This window comes from Mytilinidion resinicola (assembly GCF_010093595.1).
Source record: "Mytilinidion resinicola strain CBS 304.34 unplaced genomic scaffold BDZ99scaffold_9, whole genome shotgun sequence".
NCBI lineage: Eukaryota > Fungi > Ascomycota > Dothideomycetes > Mytilinidiales > Mytilinidiaceae > Mytilinidion > Mytilinidion resinicola.
Genome location: NW_022985445.1, coordinates 1473895 through 1490753, shown reverse-complemented (window position 1 = coordinate 1490753; position 16859 = coordinate 1473895). Strand labels below are relative to the sequence as shown.

Sequence of the window (16859 nt, the reverse complement as noted above, 5' to 3'; positions counted from 1 at the left end):
TCCAGCCGTTGCCCAGAAGGCCTTCAGCCCCGAGCACCTCAGCCTTTGACGTCTGCCAAACGTGCTCGTTCATCGCTGTTCACACATGCAAAAGCACCCCGGGTCCGGAACAGCATACCGTGGGAGGCACCCTGATAGCACCTCCACCACCTCCACCGACCACCTGCCCACACTCCTTTGGCACCATGGTTCCCCGATCGACTCCCTTCGTTTCTTTGGTTTCTCTTGCGTTGCTTTCCTTTGCGTCGGTACGAGCAGATGTCACTGGCGGTAACGGCAACAATTGTTCCTGCGGGTATTACGATGCCTCCACCAAGGAACTATTTACGGATTCCATCATTGTCTACTTCAACGAGACCAGCGGTCTGCCACTTGCCGACTTCCAGGAGGAGTCTTACTCACACAATTACGAGAAAGACTGGAATGCCATCTATCGCCAGGGTGCGGACCCGAAAAACCTCCAACTGAACGAAAAGGGTTCTTTGGACTTCCACATTCAACCCTCAACCGACGTCCACCTTGTCGTGGGTAGCGGCATGCACACTGTCCGAAAGGACATTCAGTATGGATCTTTCCGTTCCTTGATCAAATCACCGCCGCAGAAGATTGGCGGCAGCGCAATGTCCATGTTGCTCCAGTACAACGACACCGAGACCACCGAAGTAAGCGTCATGAATACGGACGCGGCCAACGAAGCCTGGGTCGGTACTTTCGTCAGCGGTGAATTCCCTAATCGAAACTTGGGGATGAATTACACCGACCTGAGAAACAATGCGTCTGCAAACCACAACTACACCACGTTGGCCAACTCCGCCACAAATGGCAGCGTTAATGCTTGGGATTACACGGAATACCGCATCGACTGGACGAAGAACTACATCAACTTCTACATTGGCGGCAATTGCACAAGGACCGTATTGCACAAAGACAACAAGGGTATGCCCTCTGTTCCAGCTCCGTTCTATTTGAAGCATTGGTCAACTGGCAACAAATATTCCATGGAGGGGCCTCCCAAAAGGGAATCTGTTGCCAGCGTGGCGTGGGTGCGCATGTTCTTCAATTCTTCCACTATGAGCGTTGATCAGCATACCGACTTCGTTTCTCGCTGTCCCCTTACAGATGCTTGCTCCATGGATGATATCACCATTCGTGGGTCCACTCCTTATGACGAAGCCGCGACCAAGAAATGGAAGCAAGCTAGCCACAAGAGCGTTAAAAGAATGCCCGCACTTTGGATATCGGTGATCTGCATTGCATTCTCGTCTCTTTTGCTCCTACACGCCTTCTTGCGCCGCGCCCCTTGGCGGAAACAGTCGGCTTCAGCCGGTCACGGTCATGGTCAACCGGCAGCCGAGCAAGCTGTGCCCGAAGTGCCTAGCTCGAACGACACCTTAGCATCCGGCGGTACGACTCCAGCTCGGAAGTCTAGCTTTGACTTCGCCATTAAACGAGAGGACGATGATATGGCTATTGAGCAGATTGGTCCAAGTCGCCAACCGTCGATCTACAGCGCCTCATCCATGTACGGCGGAGGAGAGACATCACAGACAGGCTCTCTGAAATGGGACAGTCGAGCAACAACCCCAAGGGCGACGACGCCATATTCTGCTTCTTCCAGCCGTTTCAACACCACGAGGGAAAACATCCCACTCCCAGACATTCATCAGAATCAAGTTGCGGAATACCAAAAGTCAGCCGGGATGACGTCGGAGAAGACCTTGGAAGTCCACGAGCCGCCGGCAGATGGAGCCGATGGCAAGATTCCCATGTCGACCGTGACTGAATCTGCACTGCCAGCACCACGTATGGTTGTCCACGCTCCGAGACAGCGCATTGACTATCTCGCTGGACTCGTCGCTATCTGTGCACTCTTAGTCACGGTCATGCATTTCGGTCTTTCGTATGTGCCTGCCATTGTCATTCCAGGCGCTCCGCTCCATCACAAGAGCGAGTACTGGGCTCAGAAGATTGTTTCTCCCTTTGTTCTCAATCAAATGTGGCTTGGTGTGTTCTTTACAACCTCAACCCGTTTCTTGGTCGCCAAGTATCTCAAGAGCGGAAATCTAAAGGACATTGCTCAGAACGCTGTACGACGAACTCCGCGTCTCATGATACCCGTATCAGTCGTCGTGCTCTTCGAGTACTTCGTTATCGATTGCGGTGCAACCAAATTCCTCGAGTATACGCCATCTATCTCTTGGTCCACCTGGCCATACGTGGCACGCTTTCCTACGTTTGGTCACTACATCAGTGAGGTCCTCGAGCTTATCTATCTCGTCCCGAATGCTGTTCCTCAAATCACTTTCAACTATTGCACGGGGGTTCTTTGGACTATCGCGGTGCAACTTCAAGGCTCCTGGCTCGTCCTCCTCGGCGTTATCGTCATATACGAGATGAAGACGCCGTGGAAGCGATTCTGTTACTATGCCTTCGTTGTTGTAAACCACTGGTACGCGCAATCTTGGGGTAGCTACCTCTGGCTTGGTCTCATGCTTGCGGATCTCGACGTCACGTACAAGTGGCGTCCTTGGCTCTACGCACGCGCCTATGCTTACTACCCGCTTCTTCTTCTTTGCTGGATATGCGTCGCTTTGGGCTTCTCCGCCAACGTCATTCCCAACTGGACCGACTACAACTTCGCCACCTATGAAAATAACATACACCCCGATGTGAACTCTGGAGAGCCCCTCGCGCGCACTGAGAACGCTGGGTACCCGGTTTACTATGTACCCCGTCTCAACGGTCTCCTCTTCGCAGTCGGCATGCAGGCCATTGTGGAAATATCCCCAGCAGTACAGTGGATCTTGAGCCGGAAAGCCTTCCTTCTCGTCTTTCCCCACATCTTCACCATCTACCTCCTTCACGGTCTCGTGTTTTGGAGCTGGGGCTCCTGGCTGATGGTCTTGCTCGCATCACGTGGCTTCACCTACAGCATCAATGTCGCTGTTGTCGGCATCTCCAGCTATGCCATTCTATTTCTTTCTCTGCCCATTGTCACTCCCATAATCGAGGCCTTGGGCAAAGATATCACCCATCAGGTGTGGCTAAGCGCCAGCGAGAAGAACCCGCCCCGACGGAGAACCTTGTTCCCCTTCCCAGACGATCTTCTATCGAAGCGGGAGAGCGAGGATATGATTGAGGAGGGCAAGAGCGTGGTGTGGAGCGGCCCAGAAAGTGGCCCACAGAGTGGAAGCAGCAGCATATACAACAGCGTGTATAAGGGAGAGGATAAGGCGACAAGTCGGTTTTCGCTGTGAGCGGATGGAAATCGATGGCACAACAAGCTCCTTGGTGGATGGAGTCTTGCCTTAATGAGGCGTCACTGGTAAATATGGTATTCTGTAGAAGCCACGCTTTCCCAATTCTTTTCTTTTAAGTCTTGATGCAATCATAGCGGACTTCTGTGTATAGTGCTCTCGCCCCGCGTGTGTTGGCGCGGCGCTTGGAGATGGTAATACTGGGTGTTGTTAGTTTGTTGTTGAATGTATCCTCTGGCGTCACATCCCCCTTGTGCATTGGTATACCGTATATAGATCTTCATGTAGAATCAGTGCATACCAAATATTGTCTCTTTGACGTACACGTCATGTTTTTATTTCCTGGTATCTTTTTATGCTGTCTTGATGGGCTGTCCTGTCTTCCATATAATGTCAAATCCATCGTCGCGATTTGAAGCCTCAAGATTGTGCATCAACATCGCATCTAAGGGGTATGGCCAGGGGTCCTCGAGTATCTTGGCTCCTATCGCAATACGTTGGATCTGCTGTCTCGATCCGAAACCTCAAAGAATATGTACTCTGCGTATCACACCTTCATTATCACCCTCGTCTTATCCTCATATCTCACCTCAACATCTCCATCAAATGCGAGCATCCCAGTTCAGAGCAGCTTCTCTCGGCGCCTGCGACCTCTTTCGAAAAGCCGAAGTTCCCTCTCGTCCACCGCTGGCTCATCAAGTCACTCTGCTGGGCCTTACGATGTGCAGGACGTCACCTTCTGGTGTTGTTCAGGGGTAAGGGGCAGCTATCGAATATCACCGCGGTTCAAGTTGGCTGATAGATAGCTTTGGGCCTGGAGTGCCTGAAATTGTGGCGACGAACTTCAAACAGTGACGTATAAGGGCAGCCGTGATACGGTGGAAGCGCCAAACCGACTTTCCATTCACCACCCAGACTCTAAAGTTTGGCAATCGCACAACCTTTTCCAGCTTCTGCGCGCCAGGTCAAAACATCCACCTACATCCGACTCACGACTTCTTCACTTCCAGCTTGCCTACCCCATGTCAGGCTGAAAGTGGATTCAACATGGCCGACGCAGGCCAGCTCGCCCATCAGAGGGTCCCCGTGCTTGAAAAGCGATCTCCATATCGTCTTCTAATGGACTACGCCAACAATAGCAGCGCGGATTTCCATAACGTGTCGGCGTCCAATACCAATATCCCTAGGCCCATTATAGATGCATTCAAAGCATCTAAGTAAGTTCCAATTCGGGGCTATGTACCACGTAGAAGAGATACTAATCCTTGGCAGCTGGAACGCCCTGAGCCTTCTATCAGGCCAGGATTACACGATGATACTCTCGATGCAGCAAGATCAGGCGGAAGGAGGAAGAACCATAAGTTGGCTTTTGCACAAGGCCTTGGTGCGTCCACAATCCTCGTTCATATCGGAGCAGTTGCAGCGTGTCGAGGTATGCTGACCATATTGCCTTTCCCTCTATCGTTGATATTAGCGCTCATATCATGATCACAGACCCCACATCAGCCCTTTAATGGAGTCGTAAGTGTCCCTTGCATCTGCGCTTTCGTCCAACGCGGTGGTTGACATGGCGCACAGAGCCTCAGCACCAACGAGAACGGGATCCCGGTAATCACTCTTTCGCGCGCCATTCCATGGGCATTGACCACACTGGCTCTGGACCGAGTGATCGAATTCCTCTACACGGAGATTTATTTTGTCGGCATGCCCACGGTTGTATACTTCGCTTGAGAAAAAGACGCTCACGTTCCAACCACGGCGGTGACGATGATAGAAGGCAACAGGACCAAGGAGCTGAACTGTTGGATCTGGCACATCGCTGATCAGATGGGTGTCCATAAGGTGAAGGACCTAGTGGTGAGAAGGTTGCAGACAGCCTTCGTGAACTTTGAGTTCTTTGCAGATGGCTTCGACGACGTCATCAACGCTGCGTACATGTGCAAGGGATCTCAGATACTCGACTATGTGCGCTCTGTTGCTTTCAGTCACGCGCAGCAGCTTTGGGATAGCAAAAGCTTCTGGGACAGCATCATGGAAAAGCGGCTGGATGGGATATTTATGGCGGAGTTCCTCGTCTACGCGTCCGCACAGAACCTAAATAAGGAACGCATGCTGGGTTTGTTGGCTCAGTTGGACGTGTCACAGTACACAGGCATAGTATTGCCACCACAGCCTAACTTCTCTTGAGCTTGTCGAGGTCGGGAGCGGCGGTCTTGTGAAGGAGTCTACAGATGTCGGTTTTCACTTGATATGTTCCATCACGAAGATTTTGGCTTGGCGAGTCTTATAGCCCACTATCATAAGGCAACTAATGACTCAAACAACCTTCTGAACATGATATATCCTTGCCTCAAAGTGTCCTAATTTACAGTGCCTTTCGGGTTGGTTCTGCTGGGAAATGAAGAGCAGTTAGGTAACTAAGTGGGCTTGAGCCCGCTGTTGATATTGAGGCCTGTTAATGGGTGCTTTGCTATTCTCATAGCGGCGTCTGAAGCCCTCCGTGAAAGCCAAAAGGTTCTGCAGGTAATAGAAAGGTTCTAAGAATGCAAAATGAAAGGTACGTCACTAGAGCATTTTGACAAGTGTATAGCGACGTCTGTGGTCTCTCGTGACCTCGAGAACGATTCAATCAGGACGTAAAGTATTCAAGACCGTGAATCGGAAAAGCCAATTATTGACACGGGAAATGGTGTTCTTCAAGTCGTACTCTACCTAACCTACTCTACGAGTCTTCTTGTGGACCCCCCGGCCAATATGGAGGTTCTCGAATTGGTCCTGGTCTCATCACTTGCATTCGCGCAGCAGTATCTCGGATTCGTCCTATCATTTTAGATTGGCTAAGTGTGAACCTGTCTCTCCAGCCAAACTAGGCGCCAGGTTGGACTATAAGTAGGAATGTACCCCGCTCGCTTTGGTTAATCATTACCGGCATAGCTTTACATGAATCATTATACAAACCCCAAATAGCACGGGATTGCAGCACTTTTCTACGGTCCCATCAATCTCCTCCGTTTTTCCTCAAAATGGTCTCGTTCGCTCACCACGCCAAAATCCCATAACTTCGCCTGTCTCTCCCACCCATTGCATAGCGCCGTTGACGACCGCCTTCGCCATACCCGCATTCGCCGTCCCTGCCCTTGCCCTCCGCCGGCTCCCATCCGGGAATGTCCCGGCGCCCCCTCCGATTCCTCCACCTATCGCGGGTGGTTCCTTGCCAGCGCTGACGAAGCTGCTTCCTTCGCCGGTTGCGTACTCGGAGCCCATAGATGGGAGAATATTCTCGCCGGCAGAGAGGGAGACAAAGAGGGCGAAGGGCACAAGCCAGACGCAGAGGCCGAAGTAGGACGCGATTTCGGTGAACGAAGGGGCGGAGATGTCGCGACCGTAGGGGTAGGAGGGAGGGGGACGGGAGGGAGGCGAGGAGAAGTGTAGAAACCACAGGTAGTGATTTATTATTACGAGCGCTGGAAAGGCGAATACTTTAGCAAGGAGATCCATTTGTTGGTGTCACCACGGATGGTCGAGTGCGACGGATTTTGATAGACCCTATGCGCACAAATAGAAGTTGCGTACCACATGAAACTAAAAAGAGCGGGTCCGAGAGCTTGACAATCGGAAACCGCCGTAAGTTCTGCGCATACACGCCGTGTGAGACGATACTCAGGGCGCTAAGAAAGAAGGGGAATCGGTCCACGACTAGCAGCAGAAGCTGCAAGCCCATTATGCCATATATCATGTTCGTAAGCAGCTTCTTTGCCAGCACGGTGTGCTCCTCGACGAGCTCGGAGAGGTAATAGAGGCCCGAGGCTACAAGTTCCAGATATGTTAGCTGGACCATCTCGAGGGCATACGGGGGTGGAATTGCTTGCCGATTGCGAGGGTCAGAAAGGCGAAGCCGAGGACGACGCCGGCATAGCCGACGAGCGGGAGTATCCACATAGCTGTTGAGTTATGAAGCTTGAGGCCCGCGATGCAATGAGGAATGAGGTCAGAGCCAGGTGGCATAATGCGCGCGAGTCATGGATCACATGACGTTCGTGGGGGATCTTCACCACACGACTATTTCGCGGAAAAAAGATGGCCCCCGCAACACCTCGACTCTTCGATATAGAACGTGATAAACGCAACGAGGACAGCCGTAATTACGATCGTCGAACTGGTGCTGCCCTAGTTCCGTACTTCTGTGACAGCTGGATCTACTCCAGCTCGCTCGCAAATTCCGAATCTCCACGACCTCCGCTCACATCCGCAATCATGTCGCGCCCCGAAGACACACTGTATGCCTCAAAAATATTTCCCAATCGACAACTCCACTAATCCCCCCCCAATAGCCCCCCAGATCTCTTCTACAATGACTCCGAATCCCGCAAATACACCACTTCCTCTCGAATCCAGCACATCCAGTCCCAGATGACCCACCGCGCACTCTCCCTTCTCTCTCTCCGCAGCCCTAGTCTTATCCTCGACATCGGCTGCGGCTCCGGCCTCAGCGGCGAGATCCTATCTACCTTTTCCCCCGAGACGAATCCAGGCGGACCACACACATGGATTGGCCTGGACATATCCTCCTCGATGCTCGCTGTTGCGCTGGAGAAAGAAGTGGAAGGGGATCTGTTCCTCGCAGATGCGGGGCAGGGCGTTCCATTTCGCCCCGGAACATTTGATGCTGCGATAAGTATCTCGGCGGTGCAGTGGCTGTGCAATGCGGAGTCGACTGAGGAGTCACCCGCTGGGCGGCTGTCACGATTCTTCAACGGACTATATGCTAGCTTGCGGAGAGGTGGGAGGGCAGTGTGCCAATTCTACCCCAAGAACGACGAGCAGAAGAAGATGGTGTCGAGTGCTGCAGTGAGAGCTGGGTTTGGAGCCGGTCTGCTGGAAGATGACCCGGGGACGAAGAGCGCGAAGACGTATCTAGTGCTGACAGTCGGAGGCGGCGAGCTAGACGGGGATATCACAGGCGTAGTGAGAGGTATGGAGGGGGTTGACGTGATGGATAACCGGAGAAGGACCAAGGGTAGGAAGCGGGGCGAGGAGACCAAGGGTAGTAAGGGATGGATCATGAGGAAGAAAGAACAGATGGAGAGGAAGGGCAAAGTGGTGAAAGCGAATTCGAAGTACACCGGGCGGAAGAGGAGAATTGCTTTCTAAGGCGGCCTCGACGACATCATGATACGAGAGCGCGATTCATATAGCATACTCCACAGGTGTTCCAGGCGTCAGGCGTTTTCTAGGAGGGTGAAACAGCGGCAAGCAAGTCAATCATGAGTATTCGAACCCAAAAATAAGTTCATAATTCCAGCTCGCGGCATGCTCCAGAGGGGCTTCAATCGACGGCCCTCATGCCCAACACATTGCCACCACACTATCATATTTTAAAGGTGGCCAGTCTCAGATAGCTCAAGCGTTTCACGAAGTATACCTCGATATAACGTGTCCAGAAATTACTTCCTCATCCTTAACACTTCCTATCCTCCAAGAGCCCTACAAGGTTCTATCTACATGCGCAGCTCGATACTACCACAGAACTAGATCTCAAGAGCGTGATTTTAAGGGTCTTTTGGTGTTCACGGAACGCACACTTGTAATATGAAGTAGATCACAATACTCTTCTACTTGATACCCTCCGTATCGGGATTTGATATCCTAGCTAAAGCTGTATCTCCTTCATCATAATTCTTGCGTCTTATACTCATCTCCGCGTCAACAGCCTGCTCATTCGCAGTAAACTTTCTTCCATTGTGCCATTTGTCTTGCCCATACTGTGTATCAGCTTGGCCTTCTTCTAATTGTTGGTCGGAGTGAAGTGTTGCCGATGAGACCCTGCTTGACAGTGCGTAACTACGATGGCTATCTGCCGAGCTGTCCATAGTATTTGGTGTATCATGTTGCCATTGACGAAGCGACCTAGACGGAGTCATGTATGGTAGGTCTGACTTCCTCAAGATAGAACTGCGTGGATTCACTCACACACTTCGCTCGAAAAGTTCAGGAAAGAAGCTTCGGCCACTCCGCGAGCTGTAAGGGAACAGAAGCAAGCCTGTGACGTTATCCCAGGAGGCCTGTGTGTTGTTGTGATGAGTGAATGCATGCACAGTCCAAGCGCTTGGCGTGTGAGCCATCTTTGATGTGAACGCTTCTAAGGGTATATATTTTATTTAATTTTCCCGAACCTCCATGTAGTATATGGGTTCCGCTCTCATGTTTCCTACATCCACCCACCAACCAAATAAACCAAACCAAACACTATTATGTGATATGTCTGAAAGACCTACTGGTACTACACGGGTTCGAGTCCCGATCAGGTTGAAGAAAAATTAATCTAATTGATCTTTCTTCGGTCTGAAAGACCTACTGGTGCTACACGGGTTCGAGTCCCGATCAGGCTAAAGGGTAACCAATCTAATTGGCTTTCTTTTTGCTTTTTGATAAGCCCAGACCCATTCACCCACGTGATCACGCTCACGTGCCCGTTTGAACGTGGTCGTCAACCGACGTGATCACGGGACTCGTCACCGGCTTGGCCAGCACAAAACTTCATGGCTTTGTTGCTACTGTTTCTCTTCTAGCTTTTTGCACTGCTTTTGGCGCATAACCCTTGTATGGACGCTCTATCTCACTCGTCTTCAGAGTAGTCGCCGGGAGATTTGACGAAGACAGTAGTGGCCTTTAGATAATTTGTTATTTAAGATGTGTTGTTAATCTAACCCTTCAAGCAACCGGGTCATATGTCATGCTACCCAGGAGACAGGTCTACCGAGAGCGATTGGGCATGTGGTGGGCACTGCCCTGAGAGACTTCGGCTGGACAATGAGGCTACTCCTTAGAGAGCGAGATGAAAGATGACGAGAGGCAAAAGAGCCGCGACAGCGATTGGAAGCAGGCGAAGTTGGAGGGATGGGAGGCTCGCATAGAGGGAACGCGTAAAGCAGCAGTTGACATGATCAACCGTCGCACTGCCGGTTGCGTGATGCTGGAGCGAAGCGGGTGCCAGGTTGCTCGACCGGGCATCGTGGATCGGTTGAGGATTGCTGCAAGGGAAGAGGCAAGATATTTCCGATGGCAGCGCTGCCGACAGGGCCAACGCCTGGCGCACCTGCGAAAACTGGCGTTGGATGAGGGCAAACAGGATTTTGCCATGATGGAGCATCGCGCCACTCCCGAACCGTGCTCGCGTCCCCTGTTGTTACAGAAACGCGGGGGGCTGGCCTGCCTGGCTCCAACGGCGACAATAACAGGGCAGCACGAGCTCCGGGCTGTCCATTACACACACTGGCACCTCTCCCCGCTGCCCTCATTCACTTATATCCAGCGTGGAGTCTCTCTTGCGCCGAATATCCGATCCCCTGTTCCCACGGCCAGAGCAATGCCGTTGCATTGACGGATAAACAACAACAGACAGTGGTGTCTCAGCAGAGCAGCAGATATAGTGAGCCCAGTCCACACCACACCCGCTTCAATCACGACGTGACCTTCTCACACCATGTATAGCTCTGGCTGCCTGTAATGCCGTGTATTTGAGCGTCCATCTGCTCAAGCAGCTCCTCCACTGCGGCATTCGTCGACTCCACCATGGGCAACACACAGTCCGCGCCGCAGCACAACAGGCTGGTGAAACCCAAGACAAACTCCAACTCGCCCTTTTCGTCTCCGAGCATACCTTCTCCCGCCTCAGTCTCGGCCAAGTACTCCGACTTGCACCTCGACACTGTCATACGTTCACCCACGGGCGACTTCCGCAGTCGGAATGATACCAGACAGCAACTCAGAGCCCAACTGACGTCGCCGATGGATGGAGACTGCTCTCAGGTGTCTGACGAGGATGATAGTCTTGGGGAGCTTGCTACCCATGTTCGCGACCGTCTCCAGAGCCTGTCAAGGTCGAATTCTGTGGCTTCACAGATGCCCAGCTCTCACGCTTCAACCACCAAACTCAACAGTCTCCCAGGATCGAAGCTCTCTCTAGAGTCAGAGACTCGACCCGTGGATCTAGAAGCTGCCATCTCAATTCTGCAGGAGCTCAGGAAGAATGCTTCTCCAGAAGACCTGGCCGCTTTGCGTAAGTCTCCCAATCTCCTCCGCTTCTTAGGAATGCATACTTACGCGTCCATCCCTATAGGCGAAGCGCTCAAACCAGTGAAACCTGCTGAGCCTGTACCGATATCCACACGCTGTCCAACAACACGAAAGCCGGTAGGCGGAGAGCCGTCTCAGTCCCTCATTCGCCGTCGCTCGTTAGCCACGCCAGGCCTTGCAACTCGCGGCTCGCCCACCGATGTACTACGGAAACCTGTTGAACATATGGAGGCTCAGATAGACCAGAGAATGGAGCATGAGTGGCGGGTTGATAAAATGATGGTACATTCGCCCCTGACCCGCCTGGCAGCCCTGGATGCGGCACGCGAAGGACAAGATTCGTCAACCCCGCGATGTCAAACTCCTGGCGATCTGGCATATTCCCACCTTGGCGCATTGAAGCTCGGTTCCTTGACTATCACCAATGGCGCAGCATCACCAGCTCCAAGCGTTCGGTCGAACATGTTGGACCGACGAAAGTCTACTCCGGATATGAATCAAGAGGAGGACTATTTCACGGCATCTGAAGGCAGTCCTAGCCCCTTAGCTTCAGTGCAGCACCATCGCGGCAACCGAATGCATTTCCGAGCCCAGTCTTCTGTACTTCCTACACCTTCACCACTGTCCCGCGAGACCCACATCCCCGGTAGCAGCAAAAAGGCAGAGCAGCCGCCGAGGAGCGAGAGTCCCCTTAAGAGAGAAGCCATCTTGAAAAATTCCGAGTACAGTGGGCACCGACATGAGACGGGCAGGTCAGGTAGCCATGTCAAGAATAGAAGCGCCCCTTCTATTGCCCAGGAATATATGAACGAGCTTGCGACTAGCCCTTTCGCCACACAAGATGAGTTCTCAGAGCGCTTTGACGAACCTCGTGAATCACTAGATTCGGGATTCGCCGAAAATAGCTCCGAGGATGCATGGACGTATAGGCAAGAGGCATTCCGCATGCTGGACGGGACCATGTTTGCGGACTCAATCCCACGAGTCGACTCAGTCCTGGAAGACCCTCACCAAAAGAGATCAGACCGCCCGTCGCACACCAAGGCGGACTCCGGATACTCATCCGGTGCGAGTCTTCGAGCCATGGAACGCAATAATCGAGTTGGTGAAGGTACCATTCCTTCGCTCCCACCTCTTACAGTTGTTTCTGACGGGCAAAAACAAAGTGAGTATGATACAGAAGACTCGAGAAGCCTCTACACGTTCGACCAAATGCTATCGGTTTCCGCTGCTGCAAAGCCGCTACCAGCGACTCCGGATAAGAAGGACGTGAGGCCGAAGCCATCACGATTGTCATTGTCCAAATCCTGGAGGAGAGCATCAAGTGGCGCCACACCAACAATATCTGCGCCGCCTACACCAAATTCTGTCGTCTCATCTGAAAGTGTTGATGGCAAGAAGTCAGCGATGTCCAAGCGTCTCCAAAAACGGCGCCCGTCCGCCCACGCAATACCACTTGTACAATCCTGCGAGCCGGTTAAGGAAGGAACAATTCCCACGATACCAGACAACGTTCGAGCTCATTTCACCTGTCGCCTGTCTGAAGCTCCGGGAATGGATCACTTAACGCAGACTTTTGCTTCAGCTTCCACCACAAACCCTGATGAAAGTGGCGTGGAGGCTCCTGTGATCTTTGAACCAGTACGCTTTCCTTCCCCGGCGGTTGATGAGCCGCGCAAGAAGAAGCATCATCATCGATCGCAGAGCGCCCGCCCACCGACTCCTCCCCATCGACAAAGACGAAGCCTCTCTCTCTTCCGAAAGGAGAAGCCTGACGTTGATCGGAACGAAAATGGCGCAGGTGACGACCTCGAACTCCTAGGTATCGCCGACTTTGGTACTGTAGCACAATCACTGGGCAGCTCGCCCTACGATGTCGCGGCATCGACGCTCCGGAAACAGCCCGTCGCTTCCCCCACTCACCCACATCAAATGGGTGCAGCGTTTCCTCTTGCCAAATCTACAGTCAACATGGACGCGTCGACTGCAATTAATGTCGCCAAAATGCGCAGCCGGGAACGTGCTGCTCCTGACGCATATACGCAAAGGCCCAGAAGCTATCACGAATACAACCTCCAGGCTGGTGAAGCGACAGTAGCTCGACGAGTATCATCACAAGGCCGTACTGCTGTACCCCCAATGCCGCACATGGACTCAGACAGGCTGTCTCTTGTGAGGGCATCGACATCTCGGAACGGGCATCAAAATTCTGACAGTTCGAGTGCGCGACCGAAACTGATAACCCGAGAGACATCAGAATCCGCCTTGATCGAGAAGTTCAATGAGGCACCAGCGACGCAGGTATCCCCAGACTGGGAAGCACCTTCCCAACTCTGGCGCCAGCGTCGCAAGTCTATCGGCGAGGGATTGCGTCGTCCATACGGCGACAACGCTCATAAGCACTCGCAGTCCTACAACGCGTCTCCACACACCGGGCCTCCCACCTTGAGGCCGACGCCACCGCCCAAGTCGCCAGCTGCACCCGAGCCCACCAGTTCCGACGGCAGTATGTTCGACCGCTACGGCGGTGGCCTCGGCTACGGCTACGAGCACGGCTTCGGGGTGGGAGGCAGCGCGGGGACGCGCCATGGACGGAGTGGCGCGAGTAGGAAGAGCATGCATTTCAGCAACGAGTTTGGCATTGATCTTTCGGATGTTCCTGTGATTTTGCAGGAAGCGCGCTGATTTCTTTGAGCTTCTTGAATACCCCCTTTTTTCAGTATATGCAGCGATTAGCATTTGGAGTGGCAGTCTGAATTGTGCATGGCTTTGGGCTTTATGATGGGCATGAATGATTGGTATACCAGGCAACAAGGTGGGGCTTTTGATGTTCTGGCGATTGGGCTGGGGGAGGATGTGTATATATGGTGGCTGGGGGTATTAGGAGATGGGGAGATACTTAATACAACGTGCTAGACACGTCCTTGCCCTTTATTGTTTGGAGTTCTGTTTCTTGCTTGATGGAGTGATGTAAACAGGCATGTGGTCTTGCGTGGTATTCTTGGAGCGGCACAGAATGGTCCGCTCGTGCTGCTCAGGCAGTCTTCCCAACCACGGACATCGGTAAAATCTCCCCAAAATAAAACATCCAGCACAGCGAACTAATCTCTTTCGAAATCTGGAATAAATCGAGTACCATAGACATTTGCATTAATGTATCTTCGCAGTGCGCCACGTAGGCAGTCGCGCCATCCGTCCCCCAACAAGTTGCAAAGACACCGCTGAAACTTTGCCATCCTAACATTTCTGGTACAGCATATTACTCATTTCTATATGCCACAGTAAAATTACTTGCGGAATGAACACCGCCGTTGCTAGGCTCGTAGGTAGTACTTCCAGGGCCGGGCATCCGTCTTCCAGCACCCAACAAAGTCTAAGGCAAGGGTCAGAAGAATTCCGTTTTCATAGATCTGATACAGTGGAGATGTAGCTCTCGGATGGGGTGATGGGATCTATCTGAGCTGCTATGTTGGCCGTGGTGCGCGGGTTGGTAGGACTCCCGGTCGCTTCTTGAAATGCAAGCTTTTGCATTAATCTGAGGATTTCGGCGCGAATGTTCGAGTTCCAAAGAAATGGAGGACGGGGCTTGAAAGAAGAGAAGGGGTTTAGTTGGATAGGAAGGGGAAAATGAGGTTTTTAACCACCGCCTTTGGATTGTGATGGCTGTGATGGCTGTGTTGGTGTGCTGTCGCATTGGATGTTTTGAGCGGCTTGTCTTCTTTTGAAGATTCTGGCGCGAGTATTGGGGTTCCAGAGAAACTGAGAATAGCATTTGAAAAAGGAGAATGAGGGTATTCGATTGAGAGCGAGAGATGAGATTTCTAACTACTGCCTTGCGCTGCGCGCTCGTTGCTCTTGGGGTCGGTCGTCGCGCCAGTCGCGTCGCATGGCCTTGGAGCTCTCGACTGCCATTGCGCAGCACTACAACATAGTGTTTCGCGGGATTGAAGATCTTGTTCGCATCGCGCAAGGTCCTCGATTGTACGTAGCAGCTGAGGATGCAGGTTGATGAGGTCCAGCACAAAATGGAGTTCCAGATCCCATTGGTGGGTCCTGCAACCTTGGGAGGTGCAGGTGCAGGAAATGTGTCAATTCCATTTGTCACAGCACCAAGATAAGTAGGAGATTGTGGCAAATTAAATCGAGGAAAAATCCTTGCATGCTGCCTAGACTGCATATCTTTTCCCTACTTAGGGTAGTAACTTATTAGTACGTTTACTTTCCCCGCTTTTTTCTAGTATATATAAAGAAGCTTTTTTTCTACTTTTCTAATTTTCTCTTTTCTTATTTTTTACTTTACTAATTTTCTATAAAGGTTTTAGGTTAGTAAGTTTTCTAAAGTTTAATATATAGAAACTATTTAATATTACTATTTAGTTCTAGTTTGTTATATTTTAAATAAGTTATAAAAGCGCTATTATTATTATTATTAGGTTCTATTAGGCTGATTTAGCTCCCGTTAGGGTCTATGCGGCAGTGCTATCTAGGTTTTATTTACAAGGGGAAACCGTTCGCTCTATAGCGGTCCGGTGAAAACCTTGTTTTCTACAGTGTATAACGCCTTGCGTTCCTTTTGTTTCTGCGCGGCTGTGGGGGACGCGTGGCAGCTCTGTGAGCATCACCACGGAGTAAGCCATCTTGATGCATTCTCCAGGATCGATCCGGTGTCCGTAGGCCCTAGGTTCCAGGGTTGTACGGTGTCCAGAAGGTTAGTAAGGTCCGGGGTCCGCGTTAGGGCGCGCGTGCCCTTACCGTACGCGCGTGCCCTTTTTTCTCAAAAGCCGAGGTATTGAATTGAAGGACAATAGGAAATTGGGGGGGTTGCCCTGTTGCGGGCGTGCCTGTGGTTATGCAATGTGCGTGCGTGCGTGCGTGTAGTTCTGTTCTTGGGGCGTGGCTATACGAGTCGGCTGGCTGTATAGCCAGCTTTTCCGTTGCCATCTCTCTAGCTATAGAGAGGTAGGGTAGGAGGTCTGTCTGGTGCAGGAACCATTGCGAAACGGCCTTATTTCCCTTGTGGTCTTTGTACAGCTGCATATACGTTCTTGTTCTGGCCTTAAAGAACATATCGCCTCTGCCGTTGCGGTGTCGTTCACAGTGCATTACTACGTGCTTTGGAGACTGTGGTATATGCCCGCAGGGGCACGCGGGCGAAGGGTGATTGGGCACCCTCATGCGGTGCAGGTATGCGTTAAGCCCTATGTGTTCCGTTCGTAGGAGCGTGATAATTGAGCTCTCTGCTTTTGTGAGCTTGTGGTGTTTGGTTGCCTGATTCTTGTTCCATTTCGTGTTAAGGGCCGGCGTAGGGGGGCCCCTTCGTTTCTTCCTGTGGGCCTCCCATTCGTCCCTCCACCTTTCCTCGTACGCTTCCTGTATTGCTCCTCGTCTTAAGAGCTTGTACGAGTTGTCTGACTGCCCTTCGTACCTCGGGGCTAGTGCTGTGGCCTTAACCGCGAGCCTCTTCAGTACGTCACGCCGGCTCGGCTCGTATTTAGGCGTTTTCCTAGGCTTATAGTGTCTCCTAAT

At 52.0% G+C, this 16859-nt stretch overlaps 5 protein-coding genes across 5 annotated transcripts; 4 read left to right on the top strand and 1 right to left on the bottom strand.

Moving 5' to 3' along the window:
- The first annotated feature begins 501 nt into the window (after positions 1-501).
- BDZ99DRAFT_462958 (uncharacterized protein) lies at positions 502-3708 on the top strand. Its single transcript, XM_033719967.1, has one exon. It carries the CDS (start codon positions 537-539, stop codon positions 3255-3257), a length of 2721 nt encoding a protein of 906 aa, XP_033577346.1. The 5' UTR covers positions 502-536; the 3' UTR covers positions 3258-3708.
- Positions 3709-4304: 596 nt separating this feature from the next.
- Positions 4305-4988, top strand: BDZ99DRAFT_520453 (uncharacterized protein; the record flags this gene model as incomplete). Its single annotated transcript, XM_033725529.1, has 4 exons — positions 4305-4474; positions 4530-4689; positions 4752-4778; positions 4836-4988. The coding sequence occupies 4 exons, from the start codon at positions 4305-4307 to the stop codon at positions 4986-4988; spliced, it is 510 nt and encodes a 169-aa protein (XP_033577345.1).
- Positions 4989-6002: 1014 nt separating this feature from the next.
- On the bottom strand, positions 6003-7221 carry BDZ99DRAFT_508819 (DUF396-domain-containing protein). The gene is made up of 3 exons (XM_033724354.1): positions 7127-7221; positions 6831-7064; positions 6003-6721 (listed from the first exon to the last, which is right to left on the bottom strand). Exons 1-3 carry the CDS (start codon positions 7194-7196, stop codon positions 6276-6278), a joined length of 750 nt encoding a protein of 249 aa, XP_033577344.1. The 5' UTR covers positions 7197-7221; the 3' UTR covers positions 6003-6275.
- A 128-nt stretch (positions 7222-7349) lies between these two features.
- On the top strand, positions 7350-8712 carry BDZ99DRAFT_416713 (williams Beuren syndrome chromosome region 22 protein-like protein). The gene is made up of 2 exons (XM_033716796.1): positions 7350-7534; positions 7589-8712. Exons 1-2 carry the CDS (start codon positions 7512-7514, stop codon positions 8406-8408), a joined length of 843 nt encoding a protein of 280 aa, XP_033577343.1. The 5' UTR covers positions 7350-7511; the 3' UTR covers positions 8409-8712.
- Positions 8713-10829: 2117 nt separating this feature from the next.
- On the top strand, positions 10830-14263 carry BDZ99DRAFT_570958 (uncharacterized protein; the record flags this gene model as incomplete). The annotated part of the gene is made up of 2 exons (XM_033728050.1): positions 10830-11316; positions 11377-14263. 2 exons carry the CDS (start codon positions 10830-10832, stop codon positions 14016-14018), a joined length of 3129 nt encoding a protein of 1042 aa, XP_033577342.1. The 3' UTR covers positions 14019-14263.
- Between the last annotated feature and the right edge of the window lie 2596 nt (positions 14264-16859).